General features: G+C 35.5%; 1 protein-coding gene across 1 annotated transcript in view; it reads right to left on the reverse strand.

Moving 5' to 3' along the window:
• LOC101650446 (disintegrin and metalloproteinase domain-containing protein 18) overlaps positions 1 to 20,285 on the reverse strand; it is a 111,401-nt gene that overhangs the window by 65,900 nt on the left and 25,216 nt on the right. The window contains exons 8-12 of the mRNA XM_045286861.1: positions 15,790 to 15,861; positions 15,432 to 15,598; positions 13,628 to 13,709; positions 12,350 to 12,486; positions 7,018 to 7,183 (exon numbers count right to left, since the gene is read on the reverse strand). Coding sequence (XP_045142796.1) covers positions 7,018 to 7,183; positions 12,350 to 12,486; positions 13,628 to 13,709; positions 15,432 to 15,598; positions 15,790 to 15,861 — 624 coding nt within the window. The remainder of the gene's footprint in view (positions 1 to 7,017; positions 7,184 to 12,349; positions 12,487 to 13,627; positions 13,710 to 15,431; positions 15,599 to 15,789; positions 15,862 to 20,285) is intronic.

A 20,285-nucleotide genomic window follows, 5' to 3' on the forward strand; every position in this document is an offset into this window, starting at 1 on the left:
CTATAGTAGGTAAAGCAAATGGAAGAAATGGTGAAGTCAAAGAGCTGAATAGAAATGTTCAAAGGGAATCTTGAGAGGACAAAGTCACAGGCTATACTAAAATGTGCAGAGACCTAGACAACCACAAGGGAAGAATGTGTTCACTTTACCTTAAACTGAAAGTACTCAAGAAAATATTCAAGGCTCAAGTTTCAATATTAAATGATTCTATGGGCAAAATATTGAATGATGCAGGACGCATCCAAAGAAGATGGAAAGAAGTTGACATTCTACCATTTCAAAAGGTAGCATTTGAGCAAGAAACAATGGTGCTGAAGGAAGAAGTTCAAGCTCTACTGAAAGCATTAACCAAAAATAAGGCTTCAAGAATGGATGAAATACCAATCGAGATGTATCAACAAGCTGGTATAGCATTGTAAGCATTCTCTCACCTATGCCAGGAAATTTAGAAGACAGTTGCTTGGTCAACTGACTGAAAGAGCTCCATATCTATTTGCATTCCAAGTGCAAGCGACCCAACACGATGCTCAAAATATAAAACAATATCATTGATATCACATGTATGTAAAATGTTGCTGAAGATCATCCAACAGCATTTGCAGCAGTACATTGAGAGGGAACTGCCACAGGTTCAAGCCGATTCAGAGAAGGACATGGAAGAATGGATATCATTTCTGATGTCAAATAGCTGTTAGCTACAAGTGGAAAATAGAAAGATATTTACTTGTGTTTCATTGACTATGCCAAGGCATTCATCTGTGTGGATCCCAAGAAACTACAGATAACCTTGAGAAGAATGGGAATTGCTTAACACATCTTTGTACTTGTACATGGATCAAGAGACAGTTTTGTGAGGACAAGGGGATACCAGGTTGTTTAAAAACAGTCAAGGTGTGGGGCAGTTTTGTATCTCATCATAATATTTATTCAACCTATAGGCTGAGCAAATAATCAGAGAAACTGGTTTATATTAAGGAAATTGTGGTATCAGGTTTGAAGGAAGGCTTATTAACAACCTTCAGTAATGCACATGACACAATCTTGCTTGCTGAAAAGGGGAATTTGAAGCACTTGCTGAAGAACTTCAAGAACTGCGGCTTTCAGTATGGATTCCATCTCAATGTAAAGAAGACCCAATGACTCACAACTGGAACAATAGGTAATATCATGATAAATGGAGAAAAAGTTGAAGTTGTTAAGAATTTTGTCTTAGCTCCGCAATCAATTTTCATGGAAGCAGCAGTCAAGAGATCAAAAGACAAGTTGCATTTGGTAAATCTGCTGCACAAGACCTGTTTTAGAGTACTGAAAAGCAAGGATGTTAATTTGAGGACTATGGTGTGCCTGACTCAAACCATGGTATTTTCCATTATATCGTAAGCATGCGAAAGTTGGATCTTGACTAAGGAAGACTAAACAAGAATCGATGCATTTGAATTATCATGCTATTAAAGAATATTTAAAGTACTACTGACTCCTAAAAGAACAAACATATTTGTCTTGGAAGAAGTATGATCAGAATGCTTCTTAGAACCATGGATGGCCAGACCTTGTGTTACATATTTTGGACATGTTGTCTGGAGAGACAAGTCTCTAGGGAAAGACATCGTGTTTAGTAAAGCACAGGAGCAGCAAAAAAGAGGAATGCCCCCAAAGAGATGGATTGGTATCATGGCTAAAACAATGGGCTCAAGCATAGGAACCATGTGAGAATGATGCAGGATTGGGCATGTGTCCTTCTGTTGTGCTTAAGGTCGCTATGAGTCAGAACCAACTGGATGGTACCTAACAATAACAATAACAACTACCTCACTGACTGGGAGGCAAAACTGAATGGCTGCTTGACCTGAGACCAGTGCCTCTTTGTCTGTGTGCTTTTCCTTTTAGCAGTGGTCTTGTACATGTTTGTCTTCTGTGATTGAGTAACTTTGTTTAGCATAATGTTCTTCAGGTCGCATGGGTACTTCCTGGTTTCACTGATTTTTTTTTTTAGTGATGCATAGTATTCTATTGTGTGTATACACCAAAGTCTATTTAGCCATCCTTCTGATGGGATTTGGGGCTGCTTCCAACTTCTAGCTATTGCAAACAGTATTGCCATAAACGTGGAAGCATATAGTCTATTCATGCTTTGTCTTTAATTCTTTGTGCATGAATCCAGAAGAAGTCTTGCTGGAGTATATGGAATTTTCATCCTTATATTGCTTGCCACAACGGTTGTACATGAGAGTTCTGATCTCTCTACACACTCTCCGGTATTTGTTATTTTCTTTTTAAAAATTGGGCATCGTTGTCAATGTAAGGTAATATCTCATCATTCTTTTGTTTTACATCTCCCAGATGACTAGTGGTTGTGAGCATTTTTTCATGTGTTTGTTAGCCATTCGAGTGTCACATATGGTGAACTGTCTGTTGACATCTTCTGCCCAATTCATAATTGTGGTTGTGGTGCCTTTCTCGTTCAGGAAATGCAATGTACTACAGTTCTTAGATATTCCTCTTTTGCCCTTTGTGTAATTGCTAAAGATTTTTTCCAATCCATGAGCTGTTTTTTTGTTTTTTTTTTGATGTGTATCAAGATCTTATTTTAAGTAGGTTCTAGTCATCTAATTCCTCTTCTACTGTGTGTGCTTCCTTGATTATATTTGATAATATCGTTATGCCCTCCTGATTTTCTTATTGATGATCTTTGTAGCTCTGGAATTTACACTTAATCCTTTGATCTACCTTGATTTCCCTTTTGGGGCATGAGGTATATACCATCCTGTTTCATCCTTCTTCAAATGGAGATGTAAGTTGTCAACACCATTTGTTGAAAAGCCTGTCTCTTTCCCATTTAATTTTTGTCAAAGACCAGTTGTATTTATTTGTGGGTTTTCTATTCTGTTCTGTTGGTCTATGTTCCTGTTGTTGTATCAGTATCAGGATGTTTTAACTATTGTGGCTATGGAATAGGTTTTCAGAATAGGTAGTGCAATGTCTCCTACTGTGTTCCTCTTCTTAAGTTCCTTGACTGTCCTGGATATCTTCCCTCTCCATCTGAAGTTGCTAATTTGTTCTTCCAATTTTCTCAAGTATAAAGTTGGGGTTTATATTGGAATTATATTTTGAGATTGTTTCTGAAGGTACTGACATTTTCATACTTCCTATCCATGAATACAAGGTGCCCTGGTGGTGCAGCAGTTATGCATTGGGCTGATAATCACAAGGTCAGCAGTTTGAAACCAGCTGTCATTTTTTGGGAGAAAGACCATACTTCTACTCCCATAGAGTTAGAGTCTCAGAAACCCATTGGGGCAGTTCTCCCCTGTCTTAGAGGGTTGCTATGAATCAGAATCAACTCAATGGCAGTGTTTGGTTTGGTTATCCATGAACATGGGATATTCTTCAATTTGTGTTCAGTTTCTTTTGATTTCTCATTGTAGTGATCTGTAGATTTCTTTGTACAGGGTTTTATTTTTATAACCTGATTAGGTTTATTCCTAAGAATTTCATCTTTTGTGTGGTTATTAGAAATGGTTTTATTTTCTTGATGTCTTTTTTAGAGCTTTCTTCTCTGGTATACAGGAATCTGGTTGATATATGCTTATTAATCTTGTAGACTAACAAATTACCAAATCTTCCTATTGTTTCCAACAATCACTTTTTCTTTGGGATATTCTACATATACAATCTTATTGCCTGTAAATAGTGAGATTTTCAATTCTATTACCTTGATTTCTCTTTGTTGTATAATTATTCTAGCTAAGGTCAGCAGATGGAAACCACTAGCTGCTCCACTGGAGAGAGAAGGGGCTTTCTACTCCTGTAAAGATTGACAGTCTTGGGAACGCACAAGGGCAGTTCTTTCTTCTTCTAGAGGACCACAATGAGTCAGCATTGACTCGATGGCAGTGAGTCTGAGATTGAGGTGATCACATGGCTTCTACATTCTGAAATAAACTCAATTGACAGATACATGACTTTACTAAATGTATTAGTAATTAACTGAAGATTGTGTGTTCATCAAAGATAGAAATGGATAGATAGATGATAGATAGATAGATAGATAGATAGATAGATAGATAGATAGATAGATAGACAGACAGATAGGTGATAGATAGATAGACAGACAGATAGGTGATAGATAAATAGATAGATAGATAGATGATAGATGATAGATAGATAGATAGATAGATAGATAGATAGATAGATAGATAGATAGATAGATAGATAGATAAATAGATATATCTGTCCAGGCAGTTTTGTCATCTCTATCTAATTTAATCTACAACAGTCTTCAAGGATTCTTAGTAGCATATTAAGACTGCCCTGATCTTTTATACCAAGGTTTTAAATACTAGTTCATCAGAAAGTACTTTGCAATGAAAAAACTCTACCCTATCCAGCTTCACCTATATATCAGTTTGTCGTACTGTGAGGGTTCATGTGCTTTTGTGAGGCTGGAATTCTGTGTTACAAATACCATCGGAGTCAATCACAGAAAGCAAGTTTCAGCTTCAGTAGAGTTTCAAGACTAAGAAGAGACAAGGACGATGGAAGAGGTAGTTCACTACGGAGGGATCAGCCACTGACAATCTTCTGCATAGCCTCAAGACATTGATTAATATAGTGTCCCTCAGGTTGAAAGGCTTTCAAAATACCAGTAGGGAAGAGCTGCCTCTTCAAAAAGAGTTAACTGAAATAGCATTGAAAGAACAAATCTTTAAGAACCTTCATTTTCTACTCAACATAAGTAGCAGCTGCTGCATATAGCCATTAATAGTCGATAAATGGAATGTGAAAAGTATGCTTATCAGAAAATTGGAAGCCATCAGAAATGAATATGATTGCATAAATCTTGGTATCCCAAGCAGTAGCGAGATGAAATTGACTGGGTTTTGCCATTTTGAATCAGATAATCATATTATTTACTCCATCAAGAATGACAAATGCCATTTCATTAATCATCAAAAGAATCATATAAGGTCCAGCTTGGAAAACAATGCTGTATATGATAGGATGATAAATAGCTGTATAAAAGAAGACCATTTAATATAGCCAATGCTCAAATTTATTCACAAACCACTAAAGTCAACGCTGTAGAAATTTAAATATTCCCAACTTCTTTTATCTGAAATTGCTCAAAAATACAATTAATAAGAATTAATACAAACCTGCATTGGAATGGGAAAGTTGCAAACAAAGAGGAAAATGTGACCTTGATGAAAGAAATGAAGCTGGAGATTGCATGATAGAATTGTGCAAGAGGAACAAACCCTTCATTGCAAATACCTTTTTTTTCTAATAACATAAATGGTGGGGAAGAACATGCTCAGAATATTTTAAACTGAAAGAAAAAAACAAAGCATACAAGTCTCATGTAGAAATATTGAAAGATTCTGTGTGTAAAATATTGAATGATGCAGGAAGCATCAAAAGAAGAGGGAAACGATATACAGAGTCACTGTGCCAAAAGAAGTAGCATGTGAGCAAGAATCAATGGTTCTGAAGGAAGAAATTAAAGCTGCATTGAAACATTTGCCAAACACAAGCATTCAAGAATTCAGGGAATCTTCCATTGAAATGTTTCAATAGGCTGATGAGGCATTGGAAGCATTCATTTGCCTATGCCAAGAAATTTAGAAGACAGCTACTTGGCCAATGGATTAGACAAGATCCAGTAGCCTCGTGGCGTAGTGGTCACACATTGGTCTACTATCCAAGAGGTCAGCAGTTGGAAACCGCCAGTAACTTTGGAGGAGAAATGGGACTTTTATTAATATCACATTTTGATTAGTTCCCCATCAGCAAATGGAGATCTCAAAAGCTTTACTTCCTCAGGCTTTACTGCATACAAATCATTATAGTCTGCTCAGTCATATTTTGAGTGCCTTCTGGTCTGAAGGGGCTCTGGCACTATCTCCACAATGTTCTACTTCGATCCCTTAGGTTTTCAGTAACTGGCAATGTTTTTATGCTATCCATAGGGTTTTACATAGCTAATTCCCCTGGAATAGACACTGTATTACTCCTTCAATGTCTGTTCTTATTCTGGAAGCTCTGCTGAAACCTGTTCACTTTGGGTCATCCTACTGGTATTGGAAATACCAGTGGCATTGGCTTCCAACATCACAGCAACACAGCCACCACAGTGCAATAAACTAGTAAGACAAATGGGGGAGAGTCTGTTGCAGTCGCTTGATTTTTCGGCAATCATTGACAGTATTCAAACAAATTCCACGGCTGCATTCCACTAACACATACTTTGTAAGAATCTCACCAAATTGGATTTGACCCATTGGCCAGTTTTCAATTTTCTAATGTTGAGCATGCTTCAGAGAGTTTCCTTAATAACAGGAAAGGAATATGGGTCATTTATCTACCAATTAACTATTGAATATGGTCCTAACTGTTTGAGAGTAGTGTATTTTATATATACTTTAGTATAACCATAGTAACTAGTATAAAACAATACCATTTATTTCACTAACATTCATAATAACCCTATAGATTGAGTATAAATGCCCCATAGAGTTTCTAAGATGGTAATATTTAAAGAAGCAGATTAATGTATCTTTCTCCCCTAGAGAAGATTGTGAGTTTGAATGTCCATCTTTTGTATTTGGTGGCAAAATGTTTTACTCTCCTCATACCTTCAGGGAATGTTTCAGAATGATTAAGAGAAATCAATGACAATGTTTTGTCAACCTTGCATTGCACCCCAAATAAGAACATTTAAACTGAGATAGAAAAAAATTTATTGAAGAAAAATTTAAAAATAAGGTTATATGAGTTATGAACTGAATTAGGCAATAAAAAGAATTCATTTAGCCCATATATTCAAAAGTTCTTTCCTGGCATATTTGGAAACAATTTGCATAAACCAAGTCTTCCGGATTTTAAAAAGTCTCTTATCTTCCTCCCCATCCTTTAGTTATTTATAGAGAAAACCTAACTGCATATACTCTTATACATTCAATGACAGCTTGTTATTAGATGTATTAAAACTATTTAAATTTCATTGTTATGACTTACCTCTTCATTACCACAATCACATTCTTCATTAGGATCCAGTATCCCATCACCACACACTGGTTTCAAGTGTAAAAGACTCTGAAGACATTTAGGCACAAAGTTTGAAATAATATATGCATAGTCATGCATGCTACAGTTGCTGAAAATCTTTATTCCACTGGAATGCCTACAATTAAATAATATTTCTCAGGTAATGAATATGTTAAGTTAAACAAAATCTAAGCAATACTAATTCTGTTGAGTCAATTCTGAGTCATGATGACCCCATACATAATTATATGAATGGCAAAAATGGCTACAATGAAATGGTTGTGTCATCCTTTAGTATAAAGTAAAATGTCGTGAAATTTTCATGTCTGCATTGTTTATATTTAATACTATTTAGTTTATGCAGGTTTCTTGTGGTTTCTTATAATAAGGTGCTATGTTTTATTTGTACAAATCTTTAGTTGGTCTGGTTAGGTTTAGTCCTAAGTACTTTATCTTTAAGTTGGCTATTGTAAATGGTATTGTTTTCTTGATTTCTTTGTTAGAACTCTCTTCATTAGTGTACAGGAATCTGATTTTGTGTGTTTATCTTGTGTCCTGCCATAATGCCAAAACTATTGTTTGCAATATTTTATTGTTTGAATCTTTCGTGAGGGGAAGTTACATGTAAATCCTATCATCAGCCAGCAGTGAGAGTTTCACTTTCTCTTAGCTTGTTTAAATTCCTTTGATTCTTTTTACTTTCTATTTACTCTAGGTAAGACATCCAGAATAAGGTCCCAGAAGAGTAGGGACCAAGTGGCTTTTTGTCTGGTTCCTGCTCACAGGAGGACAGCTTTCAAGTGTTTCCCTTGAGCAAAATGTTGGCTGTTGGTGGTTCATCTATGGCCTTTATTGTGTTGAGAACATTCCCTTATATTTCTATTTTGTTAAGTGTTCTCATCACAATTGGGTTTGGGATATTGTTTAATGTCTTTTCTGAGTTGTTTGATATGATTCTGTGGTTTGTATATTTTGTTTTGTTTATATGGAGGATTACATTGATTGTCTTTCTAATATTGAGCCATGCTTATGTACCTCGCTGAATCCCACTTGACCGTTGGTGTAAATTTTTAGAGGAGTTGACCACCTCATTTATCTTCTCTAGAGAAGCTGGTGAGTTCTAACTGCTGACCTTGTGGTTAGCAGGTCAATGCCTAATATACTATGCTGCCCTGTGATTTAAATAGTAATACAAAAATAGCGAAGACTGAGGTGGTAAAGGCCACGGGTGGTGTCTAGTGCCTACACTTGAAAGAACTATGCAACTGCTACAGTTTCAATGTTGGGAGAGTCTAAGGACAAAGTGAATACATTCACTTTCACTGACAGCCATTTGTAATGGTACAAAAAAGGGAATGCTGGGAGGGATATCACAAGGAATAACATGGCTTAGATGACTTTTGCTATTATTGTGAACTACTGTTTTAGTAAGCATAAACATTTCAAACTTTGAAATTTGATATACGTTCAATCAAAAAAAAATTTTAAATAGACATATCTGGGCTATAAAATACAGCTCAGATTTAAAATAAAAGAAATAATACACCCTTAGGTGACAATGGAATCAAACTAGATAGAAGTAACAGAATCTCCAAAAATATTTGCTGATTAAACATCAGAATTATAAATAACATGTAACATGAATCAAGAAAGAAATACCAAGAAAGTTTTTTAATATTTTGAATTAAAATGAATTTAGGGATTTAGGAAATCAGTCCATGGACTCTTCATAGCATTGAATGAATATATTACACAGAAATCTAAAATCAGTAATCTATGCTTCCACTTTGAGAAACTCAAAATGAAAAGCAAATTTAATTAAAATCTGAAGTAAAAAATAATAGTAAGCTAAAAAGAAATCAAACTTATAACAGAACTCAATGGATAAAATTAGCAAAAACATAAGCTCATTCTTTGGGGAAAATATAAATGATAATGTTCTATAAAATGTAACCAAGGGAAAACAGGAGACTACACAGAAATTTATATATTAAAAATGAAAGAAGGAACATCATACCTGCTTCACTCACTATTAAACTGAAAATAGAGAGGGGCTATGAATATTATTAATAACTCTATGTCCACAATAATAACTCTATTCTTAGTGGGATAAAATTATCCATAATTCACGCAGGGCATGTAGATAATGTTACTAGATCTATGCCAATTAAAGAGATTGAAACAAAATAACCTTCCAAAACAGAAAAGACTGTATGGTTGCATTGGTAAATTCTAGTGAGCCTTTGAAAAATAAATATTATCAATTATTTCTGATCTTTTCCATAATAAGGAAGCAGAGGGACTCCTTTCTAACTCATTCTGTCTGGCCAACATTATATTATTATCAAAGACAGATCATGATTTTTCAAGAAAGCAAAATTGCCAACTAATATTCTTTATGAATATGTATGAAAAAAATTGTGAACAAAATATAAGCAAATAAAATCCAAAAGTATAAAAAGGATGTACCACAATCAAATCAGATTTTAAGCTCAGCTATATTAAAAAATTAATTAATGCAAGTCATCACATCAGCAGCCTAAAGAAGAAAAATGTATGCATTATATAAGTTGATGTAGAGAAATAATTTGATAAAACCCAAAAGCCATTCTTGAAAAATGCTTTCCAAAGAGCAATTGGGTATTAGGGAAAGGGTGTTGCCCTCAAAATGATTTTTTTTAATTTTTATAAAACTTAAAGCAATTATAGTATTAAGGGTGAAAACTTAGTTTTCCCTCCTATGATTGGGACGAACACAAGGATGTCCCCTCCTAGTCACTATTGTATTAGAAATCCAAGCTAGTTTACTAAGAAAATAAGTTATATAGATTGAAGTTATATAGAATAAAGTTATATAGATTGGGAAGAAAAGTGTGTTAGGTCAAGTTGACTAGAGAAAAAAATCCAGTGAAATTCATATATGTGTAAGAAAGAGCTTTATATCAAGAAGTAATTGTATATTGCTGGGATGGGAAAACATCCCAGTCCAGTCCAACTCAAGTCCAAAAGTCCAAAACCAGTCAATAAGTCCCTCTTCAGACTCATGCAATGATGCAGAATGCAGAAATATCATAGGTTGGAGGTGAAAAGTCTTGTGGATCCAATGGCAGTGGAAGTATCACAGGGCTAGCATAGCTATCAGCATGACTCCTCCACAGGAAAGTGAAAGCAGAGGAGTGGGTGAGGTTCCCAGGACCCTCCTTATGAGAAAGTCAGGCCCACAAGAGGTACCATCAATCAGAACAGGCTAGACTCCACCTCTACACTTTTATATCTTCAAGTTGACACAAAATTATGTAACTACCACACATATAAAACTGCTTTTGCAGATGATACGATTATGATAAAAAAATCTTTGCAACTTTAACAAGTGTGTGAATATAAGAATTGTATACCAAAAAAAAGAGAGAATTGCATACAGATATCAACTGTTCTCCTAAAGCCAACAATGAATAACTAGATTCTGAATTAAAAATGCATTTTCACCAAAATAAATCTAAATTGAGATTTGGGAAATACAGTGAAAGAAAGCAAATAAGATATAAGTAAATTGAAAGGTATATCTTGTTTTGGGATAGGAAGACATTATTACTAAGATCATTTCTTCCCAGTTTTATATATGACAAAAGGAGAAAATGTTAAATTTGTCAAGAATTTCGTCTTGCTGGGATCCACAACAAACTCTCATGGAAGCATCAATGGACAGATCAAAAGATGAGTTATATTTAATAAATCGGCTGCATAAGACTCTTTAGAGCAGTGGTTCACAACCTGTGGGTTGCGACCCCCTTCGGCATCAAATGACCCTTTCAAAGGGGTCACTCTATTCATAACAGTAGCAAAATTACAGTTATGAAGTAGCAACGAAAATAATTTTATGGTTGGGGATCACCACAACATGAGGAACTGTTTTAAAGGGTCACGACATTAGGAAGGTTGAGAATCATTGCTTTAGGGTATTGAAAAGCAAAGATGTTACTTTGAGGACTAAGATGTGTCTGTTCAATTGACTCATATTTGTGTGAAAAACTGACATGAAAGAAGAACCGAGGCATTTGAATTGTGATACTGGAGAAATCTATTGAAAGTACCATGCACGGCTAAAGGGCAAACGGGTCTATCCTGGAAGAATTATGTCGAGTCCCCTTTAGGGACAAGATGGTGAGACTTTGCCTTCCATGCTTTGGAGATATGTTGTCAGGAGAAACCAATCCCTGGCAAAGGACATCATTTCTGGTGAAGTAGAGGGGCAGTGAGGATGAGTAAGTCCCTCAAATGGTGGGATGGACACAGTGGCTGCAGCAATGGGCTCAAGCACAGGAACAATGGTGAGGACGCAGCAGGAGAGTTGTGTTTCATTCTGTCGTGCAGAAGATCTCTATAGGTCAGAACCTACTAACAACAGCAATAAAACTAATCTCTTTATACACAAGGTCAATTCTTTCTTATTTACTCAGTGATTTTGCTCTTGACTCCTCCTGGTGTACTTCACCATTACATTGTCCTCCACTTCTCGTTACTTCATTATTTGGCATATATTATATACTATCTCCAACCTGTAGTATCCCTTTTTGAGCACCTATTTTAGTTAATACTCTTTAAAACATTGTCAATATTTGCCATCTTTATCATTTCTCATATAGTTTATCAAGTTCCTTAAAATGTATAACTTTATTATACAATCATCTATCATCTACAAATGTATTATCTTAATCTGGAAAGAAAAAAATTCTTAATGTTATTTACTTTCTTCATGGTGTAATATGTTATTGATTTTTCAATACTGATAAATCTAATGAGTTTATTTTTATCCTAATTATACATTTATTCTATTGATTTTTCTAGGTATCCAATACAGCATCATGAAATAAAGAAAATATTTTTATTTAAATTTTTTTCTCCTTTTTTCTTAAACATATTAAAAAAGTGTCAATGTTCCATTTTAATGGTGATAATAGACATCTTGTTTTGAATAATGAAGATTATGACAATCAAAGCAACACTGATATCTTATATTTACTTATACCTCACAGTCTTAAAAAATAACATTTTCCATCTAATTCTCTTGAGGGAATTTTTTTGAAATATAAAGTTTACTATTTTTAGAGTCTTATAATAATAAATAAGCCTTAGAGTTTATTTTTGTGTGTTGTATATTTACCTGTGTATGTACAACATACTTTTCCAATTTTTGATATGTAAAAGAAATATATATAAAAGGATTTTTTAAGTATTATATTTTAGAGTTAACTCCATAAAATATTGGCAAAATTATTTAAGTAGAAATAATAAAATGTCTTACAGTGCTTCACGATTCATTATGCATGTTGCTCTTGGACAAAAACATTTATTGATGTCATCATATGTTAATCCTATATTAAGGCCAAGTAGTTGAGCTATAATAACTGAAAATCCTTCCAAGCTAATTGCATCTGAATACTAAAATACGGAATATTAAAGAGAAATATCATTAAACAAAACATATCTAATTACTGACGACAATAAGAATTAATAATCACTTGAAATTTTTGGTTGGAAGAAAATTTTATCTTATCTGAAATATTTTTATCTCAAACAAAACTTTACAGTAATTTCTTTTGTAGATATGAATATCCAGTCTAATTTATTAAGGGACATGCACCTATTTTAAAAGTAGTCAAGTTGTCAATATCTCTTGGTTTAAATTGGGTATGCCTAAATCCTGTAGCACTGAGCCTTTACAGTTATCCAGTATACACTTAGCCTTCCTGATTGATTCACTTTATCATCAATTCAAATTCATCCAATTAATAAATATTATTTTATGGTGTAACAAATTCACAATAATAGATTATTTTCTTTAACTGTATATTATTACTTTGCAGAAACAAAGTTACCTGAAACTCAGAAATTCAGTTGCAAGCTTTAAGTGAAGAACATAATATTAACCAAAAACCAAAGTCCAACTGCTCCCTAGGGCTGTAATCAGCTGGAGAAGCTTTTTCCTGGCAAGGCCATTTGGATAGATCCTTCCTGCTCTGGAGTTGAGGTCAACTCATAGCAACCCTATAAGGCAAGGGAGAGCTGTCCCTGCGAGTTTCTGAGATTGTAACTGTATGGGAGGAGAAAGGCCTGTCAGCCTCCAGAGAGCCTGGTGATCTGAAACTTGCAGGTCGCAGCTCAATGAGTAACTGCTACACCACCAGGGGTCCTTTGACCAAATAAAGAACACTAATTTGTAAGTTGATAACTTTGCATGGCCCGTGAAAGATGTTATGAATATCCAAATGACCCTTGCAGGTAAAAATCTTCTCCAGTTGGTTTGCAGCCTGGGAAATCTGTCCTACAGGGCTGCCGTGTGTCTGATCAACTTCATGGTAGTAGACTTTGGTTTTTGACTAACATGTTCCTCACTTAAATGTCACACGTTAATTAATTTCTGAGTTTCAGATAACTTTGTTTCAGCAAAATAATAATATGCAGATAAAGAAAATATTATACTTACATATTCATATACTACTCAGCAAATTAAAATAGTATTTATCAATAGTAACATAAAGTTTAAAGAATCAATCATGTAAAAAGGATAAAAATTACAAACCAGGGCAATTCCTGCATCATAGCTTTTGTTGCATATTATTCCAGGAAATGTTGCTCCCACATATTTAGGATGTTTCCTGTAACTACATAATTATAACATCGTATTATAATTAGCATAATTGCAGAAACATTTACTAGATCATTTACTAAATTCCATTTCTATAAAATTTTATTATTCTTTTATAAACATTCCAAGGTCCAAACTAGATCTTTAGTAAACTATATACAGTATTCAAATCATAGAAAATAATAATAATTTACTTTTTAATCATCAGTTTTAGTTACTCAGCTAACGGTAATGTATGCTCATTGTCTCTGATTCTCTTCAGTTTCTCTTGTATTTTGCTCACAGTTTGGGTCACTAAAGTATAAAAGAAATAAACAGATTTCCCCTTGTTGAAGAAAATGTTCCTGTTTAAAAATTGCTCTTGTGTCTTGTAATCAGTCTCTGCGGAGTCAGTTCCAGCCTCTTGTGGCATCACATACAACAGAGCAAATCTACAACGTGTGCCAGTCTCCCTCCTCCTCACCATGGCTTCTGTGGTGGGGCCCAATGCTGCAACATCTAATTCAAGATGACCGGGCACTGGACCCAACGGGGTGCCTCTAAGGGACTGGTCCCTTCTGATAAAACGTCCAGAGGGTATAATTCTGTCTCGACATCTTTGCTTCTAAGGAGCACTATGGATGTATTTCGATTTTCTGAAAGTCCAATATTCTTTTGTTGTTGTTAGGTTCCATCGGGTTGGGGCAACAGAAGAAAACACAGCCCAGCCCTATGCCATCGGCACAATTGTTCCCAAGCTTGAGCCCATTGTGTCAATCCATCTCCTTGAGAGCCTTCCTCTTTTTCACTGTCCCTCTTCTTTATCAACATTAAAATTCAAATACATAAATTCTTCTTCGATCTTCCTCTTTTTGTCCAGTTCCATATGCATATGAAATGACTGAAAATACTTTGGTTTGGGTCAGGTGTACCCCAGACCTCAAGGCCACCTCTTTGCTTGTTAATGCATTAAAGAAGTCTTTTGCAGCGAATTTGCCCAATGCACTATGTCATTACCATCTGGATGTCTGCTTCCATAGGCTTTGATTGTGGATCCAAATAAAAAGACATCCTTGAAAATGTTAATGCTGTCTATGCATGATATTACTTATTGGACCATTTGGGATGATTTTTGTTTTCATCATGCTGAGTTCTAATCAATGTTGAAGGACTGTTGTCAAACCCTCTTTGCTTTCAATAAGTAAGGTTGAGTCAGCTGCGTACCGCACGTTGTGAAGGAGCTTTCCTCCAATCCAGTTGTTAACATTTCTCTTCATATTGTCTAGTTTCTCAGACTCAATTTTGTGAAATATTTTATACACACACCACTAAGTCAAAACATACCACCTAGTCAAAGAGTAGATATGAAAAGCAGTAATGTAGAATACATACTTAGAGAATAGTGTTAATTTTTATCTAATTAGTAAGTTGAAGGTTATATGCATATAACCTATTCTATATTAAAAATTATAGCATAAAGACTAATTAAATGTAGAATTTTTTATTCTCTATATTCTGAAAGATAATGTTATCTGACTCATTCTTACTGTTAGTTTTATCATACTTATTTTTTATTATTTTATTATATGTCCACTCTCATATCCATAGCAGTACCACTATTTTACTTATAAAACTTTCATAAAGGTATAGAGTATTAAGAAAAAGCATGAATGCTTTGAAATTAATATAGTGGAATTATTATTTACTTAATGAGGCTTTCTTTTATCACATCTTTACTAATACAGAATATTATGCTTACGTCAGTAAATAAGCTATATCATGGGGTCGTAGGACAAGATATTCTTGTTTCCATGCCAAAAATCTTTGCAATAAATCATCAGCATCCCCATTGGTGTGAATTTTGTTCTTATCTGACCACAATTCCAAGGAAGACAGTTTAACAGTTAATTTGAATTGTGTAAACATCTGAAAGTAAGAATAATGACATATTTATCCCAGGTATAGAGATTATAATATCAAAAAGTACCCAAAAAAGAGAAAAGGGACATTTGAGTATTTTGTTTATTAAACTAGTGAAAAAATATTTGTCATGATATATGCAAAGCATTTTCCATGAATATACATTAAATTATGATTATGATCAAATAAAAACTTACAGTATTCACAAGGCCAATAATCTGGACAATTTTCTGTGTTACAGCCATAATTTCTGAACCCATATAATCATACTGAAAAACAAAACATTTCTTTTTAAAGTTCAATTAACAGCAATTATTTTGAATATGAGTTATCAGGCAGGAGTTTGATGACAAGATTCATCAAAACATGTCAAGCATACAAACTACAAATATGAGTATTTTTTAAATTAAAGAAAACAATCGTTAACAAGGTTATCATCAGAAAACTAAACAGAATGAAAAGGAAATCATAATTAGGACACTGAAAATATGTCACTATGTTCTTTATTTTATTATTATGTATTTTTTATTATATACAAGAAGGTTTCAAAAATTTGTGAAAAAAAATAATTGAAAGGGAATGGGATTATTTCATAAACTTTGAAAAAGCCTCCTTGTGCTTCAAAGGTATTCTCAAACAGAAATATTTAAGAGTAACACAACAAATTAAGTACCTTTATGCATTCATTCTAATTATAAAGAAAGATCTGGGGCTACAAAGTCTCTAAGCATGAAGACAATCAAAGTATATCCCAATACATATAACAGCACCTCTAATGAAGTAGTCACAGAAAATTGTATGCATAACTTCTAAGCATTGTAGAATACAGAAGGTATAGTGAATCAAAGCAGACTATTGTCAGAGATAGTGCCAGGGAATGAGTTACTGGGTCTGAGGAACATGAAATGTGACTGAGGAGTAACTGTTTTTGCAAAGGGGTGTCCCACATGGTGACTTGAATGGAATAAAGCCTATGGGAATGGAGCCTTCCAGATCTTCATTTTCTTATGGGGCAAAACTCAAAGTAAGAAGATATAGCTGCAAAAGTCTACTAAAAATCAGAAATTGGAATGTATGAAGTACGAATTTAGGAAAATAAACTTGTCCAAAATAAAATTGAACACATAAAGGTGGATTTCCTAGGCATTAGAGAGTTGAAGTGAACTGGTATTGGCCATTTTGAATCAGAAAATCATGACATTTTCCTAAGCTGGAATGATACAATCAAAAGAAATGGTGTTACATTCATTGTCCAAAAGGACATTTCAAAATACATCTTGAAGTACGCTTCTATCTGAGATAGGATTCTAGCCATCAGCCTTCAAGTAAACCCAATAAATATAACTACTATTCAAATTCATGCATCAATGACAAAAGCTAATGATGAAGAAATCTACCAATTTCTTCAAATGGAACTTGATCAAATGCGAAATCAAAATGCATTGATAATTATTGGCGATAGGAATGCACAAATTGGACACAGAATGGAAGGAACAGTGGTTGGAAAATATGGTCTTTTTGATAGAAATGAAGCTGGAGGCTGCATGATAGAATTTTGCAAAACCAAGGACTGGTTTTTCATAGCAAATATCTTTTTACACAACCCAAAAGGCAACTGTACACATGGACTTGTCCAGATGCAATACACAGAAATCAAATTGACTACATCTGTGGGAAAAGAAGAAGGAGAAGCTCCATGCCAGCAGTTAAAACCAGGCAAAGAACTGGTTGTGGAATAAACCACCTATTGCTCTTATTTAAGTTAAGAGTGAAGCAAAGAAAATTAAGACAAATCCAAGAGAGCCAAAATATGACCTTGAGTTTATCCCACCAGCATTTCATGAGCATCTCAATAACAGAAGACAGGAAATAAAGAAAAGATCAGTGTGGGTGTCAGAAGAGACTTAGAAACTTGCTCAATATCTAGGGTAGCTTAGTAGATGTGGAAAAAGCATTTGACAACATGCAACACCCATTCCTGTTTAAGATCTTCAATAAGATAGGAATAGAAAGAAATTCCTCAATATTATGCAAGCTATATATGAAAAATCAACAGCCAATGTGTTAATCAATGGAGAAAAGACTAATAGAATTCCACTGTAAAGGGGGTCCAGACAAGGATGCCCCTTGTCTTCACTCCTATTTAACATTGTACTGGAGGTCCTAGCTAACAATATAAGGCAAAGACATCAAAGGTATTTGTCTGGGGAAGGAAGATGTGAAACTATCATTATTTGCATATGATATGATTTTATATATTGAAAATTCCCAAAACTTCACAAGTGGAGTGTTGGAAGTGATAGAGGAATATGGCAGAATGGCAGGATCAAAGATCAACAGATGGAAGTCTATTGGACTGCTATACACATCAGGCAAGATCACAGAAGAGGTAATTAAAGAGGTAGTACCCTTTGCAATAACCAAGCACAAATTAAAATATCTAGGGATATACCTGACTGAAAGAAAAAAAACCCAAAAGATTTGTATGAGGAAAAACTACAGAACACTATGACAAGAAACCAAGAGTGACCTCAACAAATGGAAGAGCATCCCACGCTTGTGGATTGGAAGACTCAATATAGTAAAGATGTCAGTTCTGCCCAAGGCACTGTATAAGTTTAATACTATCCTGATATAAATACCATCATCTTTCTTCAAAGAATTGGAAAAACTGATTACCAAATTCATATGGAGAGGGAAGAAGCCCAGAATTAGCAGAGAACTCCTCAAAAAGGACAGCGTGGGAGGGTTTGCTCTACCTGACTATAGCACCTATTATACAGCCACAGTGGTCAAAATAGTGTGGTACTGGTATAACGACAAATATTCAGACCAATGGAAAAGAGCTGAAAACCCAGAAATAAAAACATCAGCATACAGACAACTGATTTTTTAATAAGAAGCCAAAAAAAAATCAAATGGGAAGCAGATGCCCTTTTCAATAGTGATGCTGGAAAAAATGGATATCTACCTGCACAAAAATGAAGCAAGACCCTTACCTCACTCCATGCACAAGAATAAACTCAAGGTGGATCACAGACCTCAAGGCAAAACCCAAAACTATTAGGGTCATCAATGAGGGAATTGTGACAAACCTGTGAACCTTGGTTCAGGAATACATAGGTTATTGGAAATAGGGAAGGATACAAATGCAGAAGCATCACAAATTGACAAGTGGGATATACTGAAGATAAAACATCTGTGTACATGGAAAGAATTGACCAAGAGAGTAATAAGACCCCACAGACTGGGAAAACATTTTTAGCAATAACACATCAGACAAAGGCCTTATTACTAAAATCTACAATACTTTGCAAGCTTCCAAAAAGAAAAACACTAACTGTCCACTAAGGAGCTGGGCAAAGGACCTGAGCAGAAATTTCACAGGGGCAGAAATCCAAATGACCAATAAATATATGAGAAAATGTTACTAAACTTTAGACATAAAGAGAAATGCAAATTAAAACAACAATGAGATACCACCTAACACCCTCAAAGATAGCCCAATTCAAAAAATCAGAGAGCAACAAGTGTTAGAGGGGCTGTGGTGAGATAGGAACTCTCGTCCACTGCTGGTGGACTTGTAGGTATGTACAGTCATTATGGAAATCTATTTGGCGGTATCTAAAACAGATGGAAATCAAGCTACCATGTGACCCAGCATCCATCAGCTGGTCATATACCAAAAGAGGCAAGAAACAAACCACGGTCAGACATCTGTGCTCCAATGTTCATTGTGGCACAGTTCTCAATTGCAAGGAGTTGGAAACAACCCAAATTTCCATCTACACATGAATGGATCAAAAAACTGTATACATACAATGGAGTATACTACGCATCCCTAAAAAGCAGCAATGAATGCATGAAGCACATTGCTGCGTGAGAAGAACTGGAGGAAATCATGCTAAGCGAAGTAAGCTAAGCACAAAAGGACAAGTACAATATGAGTCCACTGAGGTAAGCTAAACAAAAATGGGGCATAGGAGAAAAGCTACTACATACATACATTCCTGGGGTGAGGTCCAGGTATTACAGCATGGGCCAAACAGGGATGCATAGGGCAACCAACTAAATAGGAGGGGGAAAGACAGAGGGGAAGAAAAGACATGGATTGGGGAGAGCAGGGCACTAACCCACCCAAGGGGAGGGTATTGTTTATGTCTCCACGGGAGAGGGAGAGAGAGACCAGGCTTCAACCCAAAGAGCCAAGGCTTGAATACAACAAACCAGCATGTACCAGGGAACCAATAGAGAGGTCTGCGGGGCCAGCCCCCTCCCAACTATGTAGACACCACCATCCCCACCCAGAAGAATGCACCTCAGAGGACAGCACTGAAGCTACAGCTTGGGGAGAGGGGCACAGATGATCAGAGCACACAGGGGAAATGAAGAGGGATGGAGAGGAGGGGAACACATCCTGGCCCCCCAAACCCCAAGGATGATATTCCTGCTCAGAGCAGACAATGCACAGAGAGGACTATAGGGCCAGTCCCACCACAAGACAGGATGCCCCTCACTGAACCATAGCGCTACGAGGACAACACTGGAGACACAGTGGGGGAATTGTGCCCAATCTGACCCCGTCACGTTGAGGCGAAACACTAAGGGCATGCAACTGAGCAGCAAGGGGAGCAATGTGATGAAATCCCCGGGGAATACCAAAAATAGACTTCGGAGACAGAGTGTAGCACCC

The sequence above is a fragment of the Echinops telfairi genome, unplaced genomic scaffold (assembly GCF_000313985.2).
Source record: "Echinops telfairi isolate 266 unplaced genomic scaffold, ASM31398v2 ScPeMD7_9;HRSCAF=40, whole genome shotgun sequence".
Lineage (NCBI taxonomy): Eukaryota > Metazoa > Chordata > Mammalia > Afrosoricida > Tenrecidae > Echinops > Echinops telfairi.